This window comes from Motacilla alba, chromosome 3, assembly GCF_015832195.1.
Source record: "Motacilla alba alba isolate MOTALB_02 chromosome 3, Motacilla_alba_V1.0_pri, whole genome shotgun sequence".
Taxonomy (NCBI): Eukaryota; Metazoa; Chordata; class Aves; order Passeriformes; family Motacillidae; genus Motacilla; species Motacilla alba.
This window is the reverse complement of record NC_052018.1, coordinates 5,719,487-5,738,569: the sequence shown is the minus strand read 5'-3', so window position 1 is coordinate 5,738,569 and position 19,083 is coordinate 5,719,487. Positions and strand designations below refer to the sequence as shown.

Below are 19,083 nucleotides of genomic sequence, written 5' to 3'. Positions count from 1 at the left end.
TGAATGCAGCTCTCATCTGAGGTGTGTGAAGTGGGTTAAAAGGAGAAATATTTGGTTGGAGCTGCTAAGGATGGTGATGGAGAGGGAGGCTCAGGCAGAAGAGAGGAGTGAGCAGTCTGAAGACAGCTGTAGGCACTATTGATACACATGTCACTAGGTAAAGCCAGCACAGAAACTACATAAAAATAGATAAGTAGAAGAAGACTGAAGTGTTGTAGACCGCAGGAAAAAAAAAAAACAACAACAATTGAAGAAGCAAGTTTTTTTAAAGCAAAATCCTAAAGGGAAGTGGCTGGTCAGTGGGGGAGAGGAGACAGTCACAGCTGCTAAAGGGGGCTGGGGTTTCAGGATGCATAATCATAGAATGGTTTTGTGTGGAAAGGAACCTTTAAAGGTTATCTAGTCCAAACTTCTGCAATGAGCAGGGACACCTTCCCCTGTACCAGGTTGCTCTGAGCCCTTTCACTCCTGACCCTGGGTGTTTACAGGGATGGATCATCCAAACCTGTGACATTGTTTTATTACCTTCATTGTGAAAAACTTCTGCCTTATATCTAATCTAAATTGACCCTCTTTTACTTTCAAACAAATAGAAAAGTTTGTTTTGTCCTATCACTTGGCCTATCACAACAGGCTCTCATAAAGTTTGTTCCATATATAATTGACGAAATCCAAAGCAGCTGAATACTATGAGTAAAACTTATTAAATACACAGACAAACTTTTGGGTTTTATGCATATAATATGACATTGTGTAGTAGCTGTAAGACAATCCAGAGCATTTCCAAGGGATTATTGCACATCTCAGGTATTTCAATTGATCCAGCTTTTGGCTTCATGCCTTAAAACGCTACCAGAGACATGTTATAATTGTCCAGAAATGCCCTGCCTGTTGCGAATTACAGCTTAAACCAAAATATTCAGTACATTACACATATACTCAAAATAGACGATTTAACCAGGTTATGTGATGTGCATGTTTAAAAAGAAAAAAAAAATCTAAATGTGGAGTTCAATATGCTCTTCCACAAGCCAGAGAGAGAATTTGCCACTCATCCAGAATGGCTCCAGAAAGTCTTTGGTAGCTTGAAATGGCATTTGCTTCTGTGTTTAGTGATCTTATTATCATGATCTTTGACTTTTCTCTCTTTTCCCTTCTTTTTGGCACGGTGTTGTATCCCAGAAGTGCCTCTTATGCTTTGATACACTCAGATAGGGGATGTGAATATAGCAGTGAAGTGTAAAGAATGTCACTCATAGCATTTGAGACTGAACAGAGAAAATAGAAGAATAAATAATGATTAAAAGTCTACCATCATCTCTGTGATTTTCCTCTAAGTTATACTTGCCAGGAAGAGTTTTTTGTGTAACAGAACTCTATCTGATTGAAGTATTCATGTATTAAACTTTCTCAGTGATAACATTAATTAATTAATACAAAGATGCAAGGGGCCTGGAACAACTCTTAGGAGAAGAGTCTGCAGGAGCTGGGCCTGATTGGTCTGGAAAAGAAAAGACTTAGAGGGATTTCAGCAATCCATATAAATATCTCCAAGGAGGGTGTCAGAGGGTGGTGCCAGACTCTTTTCAGTCGTGCCCAGTAACAGGATGGGGAGCAATGGCCATCAAGTGAAACACAAGAAGTTTAGCTTCCAGCCTGAGGAAGAACTTCTTTCCATTGAGGATGGCAGAGAACTGGGACAGCTGCCCAGGGAGGTTGTGGAGTGTCCCTTTGGAAACATTCCAAACACACCTGGACAAGTTCCTGTGTCACCTGCTCCAGGTGACCCTGCCTTGGCAGGATTGTTGGACTGGATAATCTTTAGAGGTTCCTTCCATCCCTAAAAACTCTGTGATTCTGTGAAATGTCATTATCAATTTTTTTTTCCTGTCTTCTCTTGTATGAAAGATGAAACAATAGATCCCTGTTTACCTTCTCTTTAACTTTTGGTTCTCTTCCCTCTAGACTCTGCCATGCTGGGCTCTTCTCTGTCTCATCCTGATGAACAGTTATCTTAGCCCAATGTTTTTGTTGTTCCTGTCCTTATCAGCCCTGTGATAGTTTGCTCTGAATGAAGCGGAGCATTCCCTGCTAGACAGGCCAAAGGAGCAGCCAACAGCCAGGGACACCTTCTGTTGTTTCTTTTTCCTCAGCTGCCTTGTTTTTGTCAGATGAAATTGTAAGCAAAAAGCAAATTATAGTGTTTTCTGATATGAATTGTAATATTATGTCTTCTGCCTTGTAGGCAGTTTAGCCCAAGCTGGCTGGCTGCCCATCCTGAGGCACAAGGACACTGCTTTCCTGGGAGGCTGTGTCAGATAAAGCCCTTAGCTTTTCTGGAAATGCAGGCTATTTTTTCCCCATCATTAGTGAAACAAGACCTTATCAGCATAGAAACACAGCCTGCATGGCAACACAAAGATACCTGTTTTGCCTCACATTCAACTCCCACTCCAAAGCATATTTCTAGTATGGCTATTAAAATAAAAGCTTTTAAGGTAGAAAGTCTGCTGGCTGACACTGTGATTATTAGCCACTCAGTTAGGACACTTCTCCAGCTATCTGGGCTGAGGTTTTTCAGAGGAGCTGACTGCATAAAGCTATGTCTGTACCAGGTGATTAACTGTGTCTGTGCTCTCTGACACACAGGCTAACAAGCATGGCATTACCCATGCTCATATTATTCCATTTTCTTATTCTCCAAAATAGGGTGGCCATCTCCAGGCTGTCTTTTGAGAATGGCTTCTGGCCTCCAAATACCTTTGAACTCTGTCCTAGCATTGGGAAATGGTAGTTGCATTCCTGGGGCTAGTAAAATGGTTTAAGTGTAAAGGGTTTTTTTCAGGGTCCAGGAATATTCCCCGAGACTGTTTGAACTTGAGGTCAAGTCTTAATATGTTGACTGCTCTAAAGCTGAAGTCTTAAACCCTGGCCCTCAGAGAAGCCACAGAGTTGGTTTCATGGGGTTACTACATGCTGTTTGAGCTATGAAAAAAGGTACCTTTGCTTCAGTGGCTTTATGGGGTCGATTCTATTTTATAAATAAGTCATTCTTAACTACTGAAATACAGAAATTCCAGTTGTCTTGAAGAACTGGCATGCCAGATGCTCTTCAACAGCATTCAGTCCCTAATGCATCTTGTTATATAGAATCACAGAATTGTTGATGTTGGAAAAAGCTATATCATCTAATCCAACTGTCCACCTACCAGCATGACCATTTTCAACATTAAACCATGTCCTCAAGTGTCATAGCCACACATTTTTTTGAAGACTTCCAGGGATGGTAATTGCATCATTTACCTGAGCAGCCTGTTCCACAACCCTTTCTGTGAAGAGTTTTTTCCTAGCATCTAAACTTCTCCTGGCACAACTTGAGTCCATTTCCACATGATGCTTATTAATAATAGTAGTTACTGCACACTGCAGATATCAGAGCTGCTTAACTCAGGGTTGTCTGAACTGCAGATGTTGATGATACTTTTTTTTTTCCATTTTGCTTTCCTCTAAGAACATCTTTTGTCTTCTTTAATTTCATTAAAGGCCAGGTTGATGGGGCCCTGAGCAACCTGATCTAGTGGAAGGTGTCTCTGCCCATGGCAGAGGTTGGAAATTCATGACCTTTAAGGTCCCTCCCAACCCAAATCATTCTGTGATTCCATGAGTGGGAGGATTGATGTCAAACTATACTTTGAGATGCTCTGATCAAGTACTGTGTGGCTGCAGTGGTTGTTCTTGTGTGCCCCAGTGTGGTCTCGATGTTTGTTATATGTTCCTGATGGCCAGAGACCTGCTCCAAAGCTCCTGTTGGCTTTTGGTCCAGGCACTGGATATCTCTTGTGTCGACTGGTAATTTTTTCACACAGTCCTTCTGTGGTCTGGATACCTACAGTGAAGTCACAGCACTTGCTGTTTGACATCAAAGCCTGTCCCAGTGAGAATGAACATAATGAGCAAATAATGATCTCATTGTGTGTGTTCACAAGGAAAAGAGAAGGGAAGTTATGAAGCAGAAACACTTTCATTTGTGCAGCAGTGTTTTAATAACAGCAGATTTTGGGGAAAGGGCTGAAAAAATAGTAAAATGATAAATGGACTTATGTTTCAAAGTTGAGATTTTTTTTAACAAATACAAAAGTTCATTTTGACATATTAAAATAAAAAAATACCCTCAATTTTTAGGCAAGATCCTGAGAGAGCTATCAGGATTCCCAGTCAATGCTTGTCATGATATTTTATTTTTTCTTTTCCCCCCAGTCCTTCCATGCTACTACTAATATGAGCCTTCTAGCTGCACACTTGGAGCAGCCCAGTGTGATAGCTTTACCACAAAGGGCTCCTGTGTATTCCAGGAGTCAGGATATAGCACTCTTCTAACAGAAAATGCCCTGTAATGAAGGTGAAGCTCAGACATTATTTATTCCAAATACAGGATCTTTCCATCTGTGAGTTTATAGAGGCTGAGGAATTGTTGAATTTGGAGATTTGCAAATAGAAATTACAAGCTCGACTCTGAAAATATTCCCTCCTGGAAAACAAGTCCTATTCCCTCTTGTGAGCATTATCCTCATGCAGCATTAGATGGGCACAGAAGGAATTTTGAAGGTGGACAGTTTTGCTCATAAAGACACAGCACCGTCCGCTCCTGGAATGAAGCAGCTGATCCTGAGCTCGGGTACGTGGAGAGAACAGACCATCACTTGTGTAGAATTATGTGGAATATTTTTTGTGTGTTTCTTCACCAGGTCCGCTTTTTAGGCTGCAGCAGGTTAAAGTTAGAGCTGTGCAAATTTTGAGAAGCCTACATCCAAATTAAGGCTGGATCGCTTCCAGAAATGGCTGGAGCTGGCAAATTTAAATCATTTTCAAGTTGGAGCTGGGTTTTTTTCTGGGTTTTATGTCATCACTTATGAGTTAAAACTGAGGAAAAACCTGGCTTGTGACCGATTTAACCTCTTTTTGCCTCCTGCCTTGGTCTAGAATATTTTTTCTGTATGTGTGACTTGTTTGTTGAGAACTAACCACTGATGGGATTATACAGTGTGTCAAGTCTCTGGAATTGCCCTTCTAATAAAGCAGGAGATTTTTTTAAGGCTTTTATTTCATATCTTTAAAGAACATCAGTTGCTGACATATCTAGTGGTTCTTAAAAGATTTTCTTAAAAATAAATTATTTTTCCACTCTGTATTTTTATGCAATTCAGATATTGAATGGCAGTTTTAAAATCAACTGGCATTAGCAACACCTTGGGAGGTGGCACTTCTGCTTCAGTGATGAATTAAAAGTTTCTTAGCATGTAGTTTTTCTGAATTATTTTTGTGGCAAGGGGATGATTTATATACTTGACTTTACAGGTGAGATCACTCTTAAGTCCTAGATCAGTGCATAACTTTGTCTGTGCCTAAGACAGAGTGACTGGAATGAGATGATCTTCAGGGTCCCTTCCAACCCAAACCATTCTGTGATTTATGCATGTGGATGGTTATTCTGAAGTGATCTGAGAAGCTCTGGAGAAGGTGCTGTGATCATATCATGGGAATCTGAGGAAACAGTTTACTTCAGTAAAATACAGGTGCCTGGTTAGAACTTGACCTTTTGAAGAGCTGTCCAAACATTTACTCACTCTCACAACACCCTCGTGAAGTAGAGGATAAATATTATCTCAATTTTATGGACAAGAAGGTGAGCACCAAGAGAGTCTGGATTAAAAGTTAGGAATTTGTGGCATGCAGTTGCTTGCTTAATCCATTAGACCATGGTGTTTGGTTTGTCAATAGTCCCATGCTTTATAAACTGGACAAAACCTTTAAAATACTAACTAGTTTAGATAGGCAGGAGTTCAGTTCTCCCTGCATAAAAAAGAGATGAAGCCATGTCACATCATCATAGCCAGACTTGGGGATTTTTTTCCATATTTTTCCATGTTTGTCTGAAAGTGCTCTTGAAGGTGGCAGTGTATTCAGAAAACCTTCTGGAGGAAGAGCAGCTCAGAAAAAAAAAAAAAAAAAGGATGGTATTTCCCTTTGAAATTAAGTTGATAATCTCTTTAACATGAATTTACCAAAGCACATTGTTAGGGAAGCCATGCTGTACCTGTAAATATCTCGGTGAATGGTGCTACCATGTTTGCATACAATGAATTCACATTTGGTTTATGCAATTTTTAAAGCATTTTTGTTGTCTATGCCAACTCCTTGGGATGTTTCATGTCACCCACCCATTGAAACAAGGCTGAAAAGCACAGCAGAAATGACAAAGGCTGCCATCATCATCTCTTTCAAACTGCCATGGAACTGAAATGATACAGGACAAGAGGGCAAATGTTGAGAACTGGAAAAGCAGAAAAACAGAGCAGCATGAAATGTCAAACCACATTTTTAAGGCGCTTTTTACTATATTTCCATAAATGCATGAGGGAATTATGTTGCGAATACTTGAAACTGTTTATTTTCATTTTTGGCTTGATTTTCTAGCATTGAAAAAACCATGTCTAATGATCTTGAGTATTCTTAAAGAAAAAAATTATATTTTACATAATGGTTTGCATGTGTGAGTTCCCTCTGGCAGGAGGGCTATAATTAGCCTGTCGTCTCTCAGAGAAGAGACTATCTGTCTTAAAGATGCAGCAGTGAGTCTTGGCTGCTAGAGCTAGGAGCAGAACATTGTGATTTTGTTAAAAGATAAACATTATCCCTTTTCACTTATTCATCTTTCTCCTCTTCCTGCTTCTTTGGCTCAAAGTTAGCCTGGAGAGGCAAAGGACAGCTGAGCACAAACAGTTTCTTCCTTCCTCATTCAGCAAGGCGTGGCGAAAGATCTTGGCTTCTTGACATCAATAACTTTGCTTCGACTCAACTTGGAACTGTTTGGGCAGTCTTTCAAAAATAAAAAGGTATGATAAAAGGGGACTGAACTTCCTGTTATAGTCATAAGGAAGCAGATTCAGCTAATGCATACTTTTCTTTGGAATTGTCCATGTACTGCCTGGGAGAGTCAAAGAATCATTTCCATTGGAAAAGACCCCAAAAATAATTGAGTCCAACCAGGAGCCCAGTACTGTCAGTCCATCACTAAAGCATGTTCCTCAGTGCCACGTCTACACTTCTTTTAAATACGTCCGGGGTGGTGACTCCACCACAGCCCTGGGCAGCCTGCTCCAGTACTTTGCACTTTCGATGACGAAATTTTTCCTAATGTCCAAGCTAAATCTTCCCTGGTGCAACTCGAGGCCATTTCCTTTTGTCCTGTCACTTATTACCTGGCAGAAGAGCCCAACCCTCACCTGGCTCCACTCTCCTGTCAGGGAGTTGTAGAGAGCAAGAACGTCTCCCCTGAGCCTCCTTTTCTCCAGGCTAAGCCCCTCCAGCTCCCTCAGCTGCTCCTCATCAGACTTGTGCTCCTCCAGACCCTTCCCCAGTGAGTTGAGGATGTGGAATATTATTCCTTTGCACAACGTTATTGTAGCTATTAAAAGACAATCAGCCAGGGTAGGGTGGTGGCAGACAGTGTTGTGTGTGTTTCAGCCTTTTGTGGTCTCGTTACTAAAGAAGAGTAATTTTGGTAGAAAGGCTTTGCTGCTTTTGGGTATCCATGTGTGTCCTTGATCAGAGGAGGTGGAAGGAGAGAAGAAAAACTCAAAACCACCACAGAGTCAGAAAAATGTAACTGGTTTGAGCTGGCATAGATGTGCTGGTGTGTGTTAACTCTTGGTATTATCGTGCCTGAGGTTTCATTTCCAGCATTAACAAAGAAAGCTGTAATGCGGGAGATGATCACACATGGCATCCTTCCAGATCCTTCCAGACCAACTGGTTGCATTAGCAGCGAGTGGGTAAGAAGGTGAGGTTTCCAGTGGCAACAGGAGTATATTGAATTTCATTTTGAAGACTACCATTACGTGTGCCAGTCCATCAGACAATATGTTGATCTGCGGGTGAAAATGTAACTGCAGTGGCAGGGGCATTTCTCCATGGGTAATGATATGTGGACCAGGATCCCTGAATGTGCTCGTTGTCAAATTAATTGATTTGTGCCACATCCGTTTATTCCTGAGCTTTCTTTGTAATCCTTCAGCTGCTGTCCTGCCCCTCTTCTATTTTGTGTAATTAGTCTGAACAGTATAATTTTCTTTTCTTATTCCATGCAACCTTTATTCTCCACCCCTCTGCTTTCCTGTTACTTTTCTTTGCCAAATAGTCAGAGATTTCTCTCAGTACTGAGTTCCTATGTAAGCTATAATTTTATTCTATTATGAGTGAGCACTGCTACTGCAGGCCTGGAACTGATTACTGTTTGCATATATCCAGCATCACCAGCCAAAGAGTCAAAGACCAAAGAGACTTCTCGGAACCTTCCAAGGATTTCAAAATCACCTTGTTATTCTTTTCAGATTCCCCATTTTGTTGGGAATTTCTTTTTTCTTTCAGTTGTATCAGTATTCAAAGGCCAAGTTTATATTTTGAAAAGTAGTTGTAGATGTTAATTACCTTCACAGACAGTCCAAAACATAAAATCTCATTTTAAATTAGCACTTATTTCCTGTCCTGGATATCCCAAAAAGTCCTTGATTAGATCAGCATGAACTCTATTTGCACTTATCTGACGTGTATTTCAGACTTGGGGATTGACAGACCTTTGTTGGGAGGCTAAGAGCAAATCTTTTGTGTGTTTTGTCTTGGTACATGGCCCTAGCTGGAACAAGTACTATCATTGTTTTTGGAATATTTCAATTCTTTATTTCTTCATCGCAGAAAGGAGAAATCCCAAAATAAAAGAAATGAGAGAGAGATCAATAATTTGGAAAGTTAAAAATATTAGAAGAAAATAGAACATTTTTCTTTTTTTATAAAGTTTTTGAGAGGTTGTGCTATTCTATAAATGCGAGCTGAAATTTTCTATTGATTTTCTTTATAGAAGTTATATATTATTATTGTGTTCTGAAAAGATGGAATAATTAGGAATTGAGATATAAAAGGGGTCATACTGGCCAGTCTGGTACCTCTTCTGCCTTTCAATTCTTGCAAAGAAATACTTACAAATTGTGATTTGAAAAATGGAGAAAACTGTGGTGAACTAAGACTTACTTCTGCTGTGCCAATCACGTCCCTCAAGAGCTCCATTATAAATCTTGGTTTGCCATGGTCACTCATGCATTGGCTTTTATACTCTCTCCAGAATGTTTGATCAACAAAAATTAAAAAAATATTTTGAAGGCCATTGATCTGTCCATCTTCTTGCTGCTCTTAGATCATTTCTTGGTAGTTTCTGCCCCACGCAGGAATGCTTATTGCTGACAATAGCACTGCTGGTCTGGCAGCCACAAAAAACAACTTCTTTAAGTGGTCTTGTGTGGAATTGCATGTCTCATTTTAAGCCTCTCTTAGCATAAAGTGCTTAATTGGCCTGTGTCTCTGGACTGGGTAAATTAATGCAAGTTCTGAAGATGTTACTTTGTTCTTCCCTTGGAGAGTATATTGAAGGTAATTGACTGGTAACAAACAGTTAGAACAACTAGCCAAATTATTTCTAAAATATTGTGGAATAACCATTTCTGAATCATGAATTCTGTGATTTATTAGGTCAGATTTGTTGTCCTCTTTCTATGTCAGTGTCTCCCATTATCTTTTCCTGGTGGTCCTCCTAGAACTCCTTAGTTTTTGACTTGATCTTTTCAGGATAAGCCAGGTGAATTTGTCTACAATCTTTGTTATTTTCTAGCAGTAAGGATACCACTGGAAAAATAAGAAGAAACTCTGTTGACTGTAATACTTTTTGATCATTGCCATTGTTCTTCAGATTATGGATTAATACCCAGCTATTGTTCAGCAAAATCAATTCCACCAGTTACTGTTCTGAAATCATTTGCTAAATCTTGATTTTTTTATTCTCTGCTGCTACTGACATGAGGTTCCTTAAAGTTGAGGGGAATTAGATTTTGACTGCTTTAGGAATTTCAGGAGTCAGGCTGTGACTGAGTGATCTGATCTAGTGGAAGGTATTCTTGCCTGTGGCAGAGGGGTTGGAACTTTAAAGTAATTTCCATGCCAAGCCAGTCTATGATTCCATGATTCTGTGCTTTTACCGGCAGTACAAGTAGGAGCAGATGTGTAGAAGACAAATAGTTGGTGCTCACCCTCCATGCACACAATGAGCATTTCAGTGAGGGGTACTTTCAGTCTAGCACTAGGTCCAGTCTGGCCTCGTTGACTGAATGCCTGTTTGGAGTGCATCTTTTGATTTGCTTTTACCCAAAAAAAGACCAGGTAGCATGCTCTGAAATCATTCTACAGTAGAAAATTATGTGCAGTAAGTGAGGATGAAGGGGAAATTTGTTTCAAAAGCACATCCCTGATCCAAACTAAAGTATTCCCACAGATGGATCCTTTTGTACTTGGTTCAGACATTTCAGTAAATCCAATAATGGGCTCATCTGGATCAGCTGCTACGTAAATATTTTTGTGCATGTGGCCAAAATGCTTCTTAGCATCCCACTTGGACATGCTCTTTTCACATTAATGTCACCATTATTGTGGAGACAGTTGTAATTGCTGTTCTTGAAACTTGTATTTGTGTAGAAACATAATACCAGAGAAATTCAACTTAGAAATAAGGCACAAGCCAATTAACAGTGGAACAAAGTACCAAGTGAAGTTCTGCATTGTCTCGTTCTTGATGACTCCAAGTGGAGGTCAAATGAATTTCTGGAATATACGCTTTTGTTAAACTGGTTACTGGCCCAAAATAAGGGCAACTGGCTGAAATTCTGTGGTCTGTGGTATGTGGGAGGTCAGACTAGATGATCTAATTTTCCCTTCTGACTTTAAACTGTATGAACTGAATGTGAGCAATTCCCCTGATTACAGGACACTTCTGGCTGTTGAAATCTGCAGGATCTGTCAGTTACCAGTAAAGAACATTTGCTATTTTGCCAGCAAATCAAGGAATTAATTTTAGGATATCACATTGTTGTATCCTGCTTTATGATGTGTATAAGCAAGAAAAAAAATCCCCCTCACCTATAGCATGATTCAGATTAGGCCAAAGGTGTATTGTAAACTATGCCTTTGGTATTGCTTATCACAAGTGAGATTCAAAATCAGAGCTTGAAACAGGACTTGGTTTTAGAGTTTCAGTGTCAGGGAGGTTAACGGGATATTGACAGCTTTAGGAATGAAATGCCAGGGAGGAAGTTAGAGCAAACATGCATCATGAGCCAGCACACAGCATGGCTGGTTTCAATAGAGGCAACAGATCCTCTGTAGAAATGCCCCCACTAATAGTGGTGTTATCACTGCTTCCAGATGGCGTCAACAGAAACGCTCAGAGCTCTTGCAGGGACCTATAATTTTTCCTGATCCCTTCCTCCTCTGGGTTCACCCAGAAGGAAGGCAAGTGGTACCACAGCCAACTCTGACTGTTTTCTTTTTTTCTTTTTTCTTTTTTTTTTTTTTTTCTTGCCAGAAAGTGTGGGGTAGGGCAGGATCATATCTGGGGGTCCCTGGAGCCCACCAACAGTGACTGCTCTGAGTCTTGGAATAGGTGCATCCATGGCTCTTCTTACCCACTTGTTCTGATTTCACTGTCACTTGTATTGGGCTGGTCCATGCCCCAAATCAGAAGGCAAATTGCAGCTCCTTTACCCTCCTTTTAGCTCCTCAATCTGCCCTTCCATTTTTTTCTTTTTATTGTTAAATCAACAAGCAGCCTGGTCTAGTGGAAGGTGTCCCTGCCCATGGCAAGGGGCTGGAATGAGATCATCTTTAAGGTCCTTTCCAACCCAAACCATTAGTTGATTCTATGATTTTATTACCTAAGTGCATGTGCATTCTAAATGAGTTTTACTCAAGCCCTGAAAAAAAATCATCATTTTATCACAGATAAAAACTTAGAAAACTAAGAAATGGAAGATATTTCTAACTGTATTCTTGGAAAAGCATGTTCCTTGAAAAAATGGATAAACTGTGTTAGTCTTCACAGTAAATACAGATTCAAACACATTTAAGAAGTTGATAAATAAGGTGTGTCTCCTAAAGAAGAAAACTGCAACAAAATTAGTATTTGTGTACTAATATGAAGATGCAACACAGTGAAAAAGAATGTCTCCAAATATACTGAGGTGATGGAAAGTTATTTTCAGAAAGCTCAGATCTTAATGTTTCTCGAACGTAGGAAATACAGACGGCAATTCTAAAAAATTTCCTCTTCATGAAATGCATTAAGAACTTTTGCACTTCTCAGTTTAAATCTCTGGGTTACCTCAGCAAATATATATGTTTTAAAAGGTACCTACTTTTCACATTTAAGTGGATAAAAAAGGAACAGCATGCATTACCAGTGTGTATTTCTTTGCCACGTCTGTCTTACACATTTTGGAGGAAGAAGTGGGAAAAGAAAGAAGAATCCAGTTGCTGCTAAGCTCTATTTGGTTTTGAACTGTTTGGGTGTTTCCAAAAGCCAACTCTGGCGCCTTAAATTTTGCTTTCATAAAGAACATGGTAATTCAAAATAGCTAGCTGAGTTTCGGTTAGGGTAGCAGCAGGTCTCTTCATTTTTTTTATTTTTTTTTGTAAGTAAACACCCATGATTTATAGAATATTTTGTTTCAATTATTTTGACTTTGCCTTTCACCTCTTTGACCTAGAAAATTGAGAGCGCTTTAATATCCAGTGTCCTTGTTAGAAACTTATTATGTGGCTCTTTCTGGAACAGCAAGTCAAGTTATGTGGCACAGAATAAGGAATTGCAATGTAATTTGTTTAGAGAGGCTGTTGCTTGACAAACCTTTTCTGAACAGGCTACATGGTAAATGAGAAATTGGAAGTCTCAGGGCTGGGAAGGATAATGAACAATAGATGCTTTCACTTCTGGTGCCTGTTCAAGTCCAATCTGTCAAAGACTGAAAGTTGTTCCCTTTTCAGACTGGGCAAGTGGCCTGTGAGTAATTGGTTGGTTGACTCTGCCTAGTGCCTGATAAAATTTGCCCACAAGTCAAAAATGTCCCCCCGTTTGGCTTCCTGGCCAAACATTTCAAAAGCCAAAGCTTAATCTGCAGCTGCCTTTTCTTCTAGATCAGGACAAAGATGTTTAAATCGTCTATCCTTTTATCTATTAATTTGTTTATTTGTTATATTTTGTTGTCCCCTTGTTTTCCTCTCTAACACCTGTTGGAAGTACCACATGGAACACAGCAAAAAAAAAAAGGGTAGTTTTCTTGAGGATGAAAGAATTGCCTCCCTCAAAAGAGATCAATAGTTCACAGTGTGTCAGGATCAATGATTCACCCCATCAACAGCATCCCTGGAGGAATAAATATCCCCCCAAAACCCCTCTGCTGCAATATCTCTTCATTTACTAAGGGCTCTTGAGAGTGAGACTCAGTTATGCTTTCCAGGTGAATCATGCCCAGCTGAAGACAGATGAAGGAAATATGGAGCAATTAAGTGACAGTAAGTTACACCAATTTATCAAGAATAAATAAAAGTGTGGTGGTAAAGATGGCTTGCGAGTTCATTCAGTCTCAGCAAGCCTCGTGTCACCATTTCTGGGATAGAAAGCCCAGCCTTTCAGCAGGAGAATGTTCCCACAAAGGTGAAGTAGTTTTTAGAAATTTCTTCAATGGACTGGACACCAGCAGGTGTCTGGCACCAAGGTGGCAAGTGGCCCTGTTTTGTTTTTTTTTCTTCTTCTTACTTTTTTCCCCTTAAGCAAACTGAATAATTACAGAGAAAAAAATAAAAAAGAGAGAGAGAGAAAAATATATGCTTAATTCATATTTAATATCCAAGATTGGACTTTAGCTTGTGGGAAGTATGAAAGCTCCCCCATGCTTTTGAGGGCTCTGTTGTGCCCTGAGTGACAACTGCTGGCTGGTCCAAATTGTGTTTAGGATTCTCCTGCTCCTATTCCCAAGCACTGAATTTCTCTCTTGTGTGGGCAATGCTCTCTTTGGTAATGCCAAAATTCTTCATGGTCCTACAACAAGAAGTAGATCTGTTTTTCTACAGTTTCTGCAACAACTGCAGATGTATTTGTAAACCCCTAATGTGGTTGGGAGAGGATGAAGTAAATTTTGGATGGAATTATTTTAAGACACAGAAGCCCTTCGTTTCTGTACAAAGGAGATGATGTTGGTAAGAGACAAGGATCTGCAGAAATCAGGTTGGAAAGAAAACCAGCAGAGACAGAGATAGGCTGGTCAAAAGGGATGGGAAATAATGAGTTATGGAAAGACAGGAGAATGGGCTGGAAACCAAAAGGTGGATAAGCTGAACTGGAGGGCAAAGACAGATAAATAGAAGGATAGATTTAATTAAAATTAAGCAGAGTTGGTAATAAAGAACTAGGAAAAATGCTGTTGTGAGGAACAGCAAAAGGTGAACAGGAAAATATGATGAGAGAAAAAATGAAAATTATTCAGTTTATTGGGGAATATCTTGTAGTTTCTAAGAAATCTAAGAAATTATTTAATAGTGGTGCACCTTTTAGAAAGCTGAGAAGGAAGTAATAGTGAAAAAGCAATGAAGAAACGTTTAACTAGATATTATTTAAAGTTTATTTCTTAGTCTGTGTAAGGTTTTAGCCACATAGATACTGGTGAAATAGCCAGCTAAGATCAGTAGTGGGTTTAAATATCTCAGCATTAAAGTTTATTTTGTAGAAATGCTAGATATTATGTTATTATTGTACAATAATATATAATAACCAATGGCAAAATATACCAACTAGTATGTATGTATGTTACTAAGATTGGTTGGCATGAAAAAACAATGATCCATTATAAATTAAATGCAGACTTGCCCAGATGGTCCCATACCTTCTCCAAAACCAAAGGCATAGGGAAACAGGCAAAAAGGATTTTTTTTTTTTCATCACAAACTTTGTGTGTGTTCAGGTTCTTGTTTACTTTGAAGTTTACTTTTAAAATAAGATAACTTTATGGTTTGGGAAATGGGTGGATGAGAAGACAAAATCTCTCAATTACACATTAAACTCTTAGGAAGTCACACCTGCATTCAAGACTTGAGTGTTAGAATAGCTTCAGTATCCGATAAAGTATTGGGATTTATGAACATCTTAAGTACAGCTAGGGTGTTGGATTCCTTCGCAAAATATTGGGCAACAGGCCAATTCTCCAATGGCTGTCTGTTCTCAAGAACTACCTATGAATCTGTGTGTGCGACCATGTCCCAGTGTCCAAAAAATAGATCTTAGCCCCACTGAAGTGCCTCAGATTCTTCTTCCCTAAAAATAATGATCTTATGTTAGAAAGAATTTTTCTTCCCACCCATTAGGATTTGAGACAGAAGGTGTTGAGCCCACCAGCTGGTACAGGATGATAATCCTCAGTAATCTCTACTGATTCAATCTATCATCTCCATTTCATCATTTTAGCATCTCAAACCTAGTCTGGTTTCTCTTGTCCACTTCAGGGTTTTTGTGCCATGCACTGATGAAACAGGAAGCCGAGGAGTCAAATGCTCCCCATCAATGGGCTGCAATGGAGTGTATTCATGCCCTGACAATGAAAATCAGCTCCTTCCTTGGCAGTACGTGGTGCTGGAGGCTTCTGTGCGGTGTCATTTACAGCCGTGTTGTCTTTGTAGATTCCTGCTACAATGTGAGAACACTGATGAGTGGAGGGGGGAAGGGACCAACCTTCCCCTTGCCTCATGGGAAACATCTGTAATGGGCAGCAGGCCTCTCTCTAAAGAAATGTGTTGTCATTTCATAGTTTCTTCAAAGTGTTACATAGACAAAAGGTATCGACTTGAATTTTTACCAGCCTTGACTGTCCCAGCCTCTGAAGCAGGGCATTCACTGTAAAGCCAAACTATTCTTTTAAATGAGACAGTCAGTAATGTTTTAAACTGTCTCACAGAAAAAAAATGTAACATCCACTGGAAAAGTATAGAGTAGTCAAAGTGCTCCAAAAATAAAACAAAAGAAACAATATCATGCCTTTTTATTGTGGCCCCTTAACTCTAGTCCTCTGAGAGCAGTGCTGATGGATGTTAGTGATGCAACCTAAAAATTCATGTCAATTACCCAAAACAAAATGCACATGAGTGACTTCAGGGTCTGATTTCAGTCCGCAAAAGCCAGAAAATTCAGAGCTACTGAAGAGACAAAAACCTGGATTTCACATTCCCATCTTACCAACAGCCATTCTGCTGGGGGGAAAAAGGAGAAACAAAGGAAAAAGGAGTTACACCATTACAATAAATAATGTGATGGAGACAACAGTTCTCTCTTTGCCAAATCCTGAATCCACTGGGTCCCATTAGCTTTAAATCCAGGAACTGCAATGTGTTCTAGGTTTGGGGCTCAGTTATTTCCCTACCACCTTTGTGCTTTTTTAAAAAATATAAACTCCTTTATTGTTTTAGTTAACAATAACATTTAATGAGACCTATCTAACTCTTCATTTACGGTAATTATTTAGTGTTCTTTCACTTCCAGCCACTGAAGTGGAGGTATTGCTGTAGCCCATGGTATCTCTTTGATGGAATAATTGCACATCCAAATGGGATCGACCTCGCACTCTCTGATAAACGAACATGCAGTAATCGAGATGTTCTGGTGTCAGCATGCAAACAAATCAAAATGTTCTAACATCAAAGAAGTACATATGAAAAAACTTCCATACAGGATTTAAATATTCCTCGATGTTATTAAAAAAATATGGGCTGTGATATCATGAAATGCCCGTGGTGGGGTTACAAGCAAGTAATCCATCTCCCTATTCCTAAACCCATATTTAGTGACTGAACAATGGCAATCAGCCAGAAGAATATCTTGGCCTGGCCAGTTTGTTTTCAGATGAGTATCACTTTTATTGATGTGCATATAAATGTGTGTATCTTAAACTGGATACAAGGAAAAAAGATGAGATGTGGTAAAGAAGAAAAGAGCGTTTGATGTGATGGGTCAGACCACTGAGATATTGTTGATGGCATTGTTCTGTCCTTGCACTTCAAAATAAGTTTCATTTAAGTAACATGTGCCATAAGAAGTGACATGTAAAATTAGGTCTGTGGAGGGGGGGCTATAGCATGAAGGTTCTGAGTCTGCCGAGTTATTTCATTTGCTTCACAAAGTAAATATTATTTACCTACCCAACACCCACAACCAATCAGTTAGAAACTACCAAAAGGAATTTTTAGTCACTTCTAGGAAGGACATTTTGAAATCCTGTTATTCTCAGCAGCCATCCAGTGTCCCTGGGATGATCCATTTGCCCAAGACATTAGGCAGGTAAGAAGCAGATGGACAGAAAGACATTTAATAAGATTAAAGATAACTTGAGGTGTGCATTAGACAGATTTGAAATCTATGTCCACTTGTGAACCAGCTTTTCCAACATATGATTGTGAATGTAATGTCATTTTAAAAGTATAATGTAATGGAAAGCTTTCCTTTCCTTGGGATCCCAAGTTCCTTGGCCCATTCTTGCAGCTCATAACTTGCCCACAACTCTCTGAAAGTGCAATGAGGGCTCTCCTCTGTGCAGGCTGCCCAGCCCAGGGGCCTGCAAGGCTTTGGGCAGCGTTCCCACACTCCCAATGTGCCACTGGTATGGTTTGTGCTCTTCAGACCCTGCTAAACACAGGAAGGAGTTTGTTTCTCCTGCAGGTAGGAAGTGCTGGGGAAAGCAGGACCCAGGCCATGCAGTGTGAGTGGTGGCCAGGAGGGCACTGCCCTCTTCCCGTGTCCCAAGTCACTCCTTTACAAACAAAGCCATCCCCAAGTCCAGCTCCTCATGTGCTCAGCATATTTCAGCCCTGAGGTCAAATTGCAGGACATAGTGAGCAGGGCCACTATCACCCAGACCCAGTCGGGATCTGGTGTTTCTCACAAATCATAGAATCCTTTAGGTTGGAAAAGCTCTCTAAGATCATTGAATCCAATTGAATCCATTAACCCAGCACTGCCAAGCCCAGCACTAAAACCCCAAGTGCCACATCTACATATTGACTACTTCATTCTTGTGAATGACTCTCATTTTTTCTTCTTCTATTTGCTTTGCATATGTTGAAGAAATCAGTCATTCATACTCCTTTCTTTTCCAAATCCTCATGCTTAAGTCTGGCTTGAATGGGATAAATATGTCATTACTTTGCTGAGACTGGCCCAATACTTAAATGGGTTGTGGCTTAAGGGAGAAGCATCCTTCTGTGATTATCACCAATTACTAATGAAGTGTTAACTGTCCAAAGCAATTAACTGCTCTGCTTTGTATTTTTTACAGGCATATTGCATTCTTTGCATAAGGAGTGGGACATCCTGCATGTAATTAAAGAATAAGCTTTAATTTCCTAAATGATAAATGCTTGCCATCATCAAAAATCAAATACCTGTATAAATACATGCCTGGAATAATGTTCTAATTAAGGATGGAGCTTTGTTTTGAAGGATAGGGGCATTTGGCTTTCATACTTAGTGAATCATTTTTTAAGTTTGGATTTGATCCTGAATTTCAGAAGTTCAGGAGGGACCAGGAAACCTATTTTGATTCAGGGCTATTTCTAATATAAATGTCATAAAACCTGGTAGTGTGTAATAATTTATTCTGCTGCTAAAATATTGGTTTAACTGGTTAAACTGCCTCAGCACTTGGATTTTTTTCTCCAGCGTGTTGCAGAAATACATGTGAAAGATCGATTGGATGCCATTCTACAGCATAATCCTTGGTAATTTATTCAGTTTTACCTGAGAGAAAGGTCCAAATATATATATTCTTCTGGTTTTAATCAGTCTAACTACAATTGATTCAACTTTTGCCTGAATAAGGAGTGAGTAAAAACTGAGCAAGAGCCTCAAGATTTGGCTCTTATTCATTAACCTCAGGGCAGACTTCATTTTGTGTGATTTTTAAGCTATTAAAATGTTGGTTGGCTTCCATTTGAGCTCAAATTCCTAATATCACCAAATAATTATGTGTAGATGATGAAATGAAAAAACAGGCATGTAGTCTCCAAACACGTTTCAGTCTGGGTGGCTGAAATGGCTCATAACATTCAATGCATGAAAATGGGGTGGATTGAATAAATTAGCAGAATCACAAAAGGAAACCACTATAGGAA

The 19,083-nt window shown here is 39.5% G+C and overlaps 1 protein-coding gene across 5 annotated transcripts in view; it reads left to right on the top strand.

The window, feature by feature from the left end:
- SUPT3H (SPT3 homolog, SAGA and STAGA complex component) overlaps window positions 1-19,083 on the top strand; it is a 256,077-nt gene that overhangs the window by 223,973 nt on the left and 13,021 nt on the right. For 2 of the 5 annotated variants that reach the window (XM_038132853.1, XM_038132852.1), the window contains exon 12: window positions 13,392-14,753. The exons of 2 other annotated variants lie outside the window; for them this stretch is intronic. In XM_038132853.1, the coding sequence (XP_037988781.1) occupies window positions 13,392-13,478 (87 nt within the window). In that variant the 3' untranslated portion in view covers window positions 13,479-14,753. Of the gene's footprint in view, window positions 1-13,391; window positions 14,755-19,083 lie in introns of those variants that run through there. One more of the 5 variants, XM_038132851.1, reaches the window with a different exon arrangement.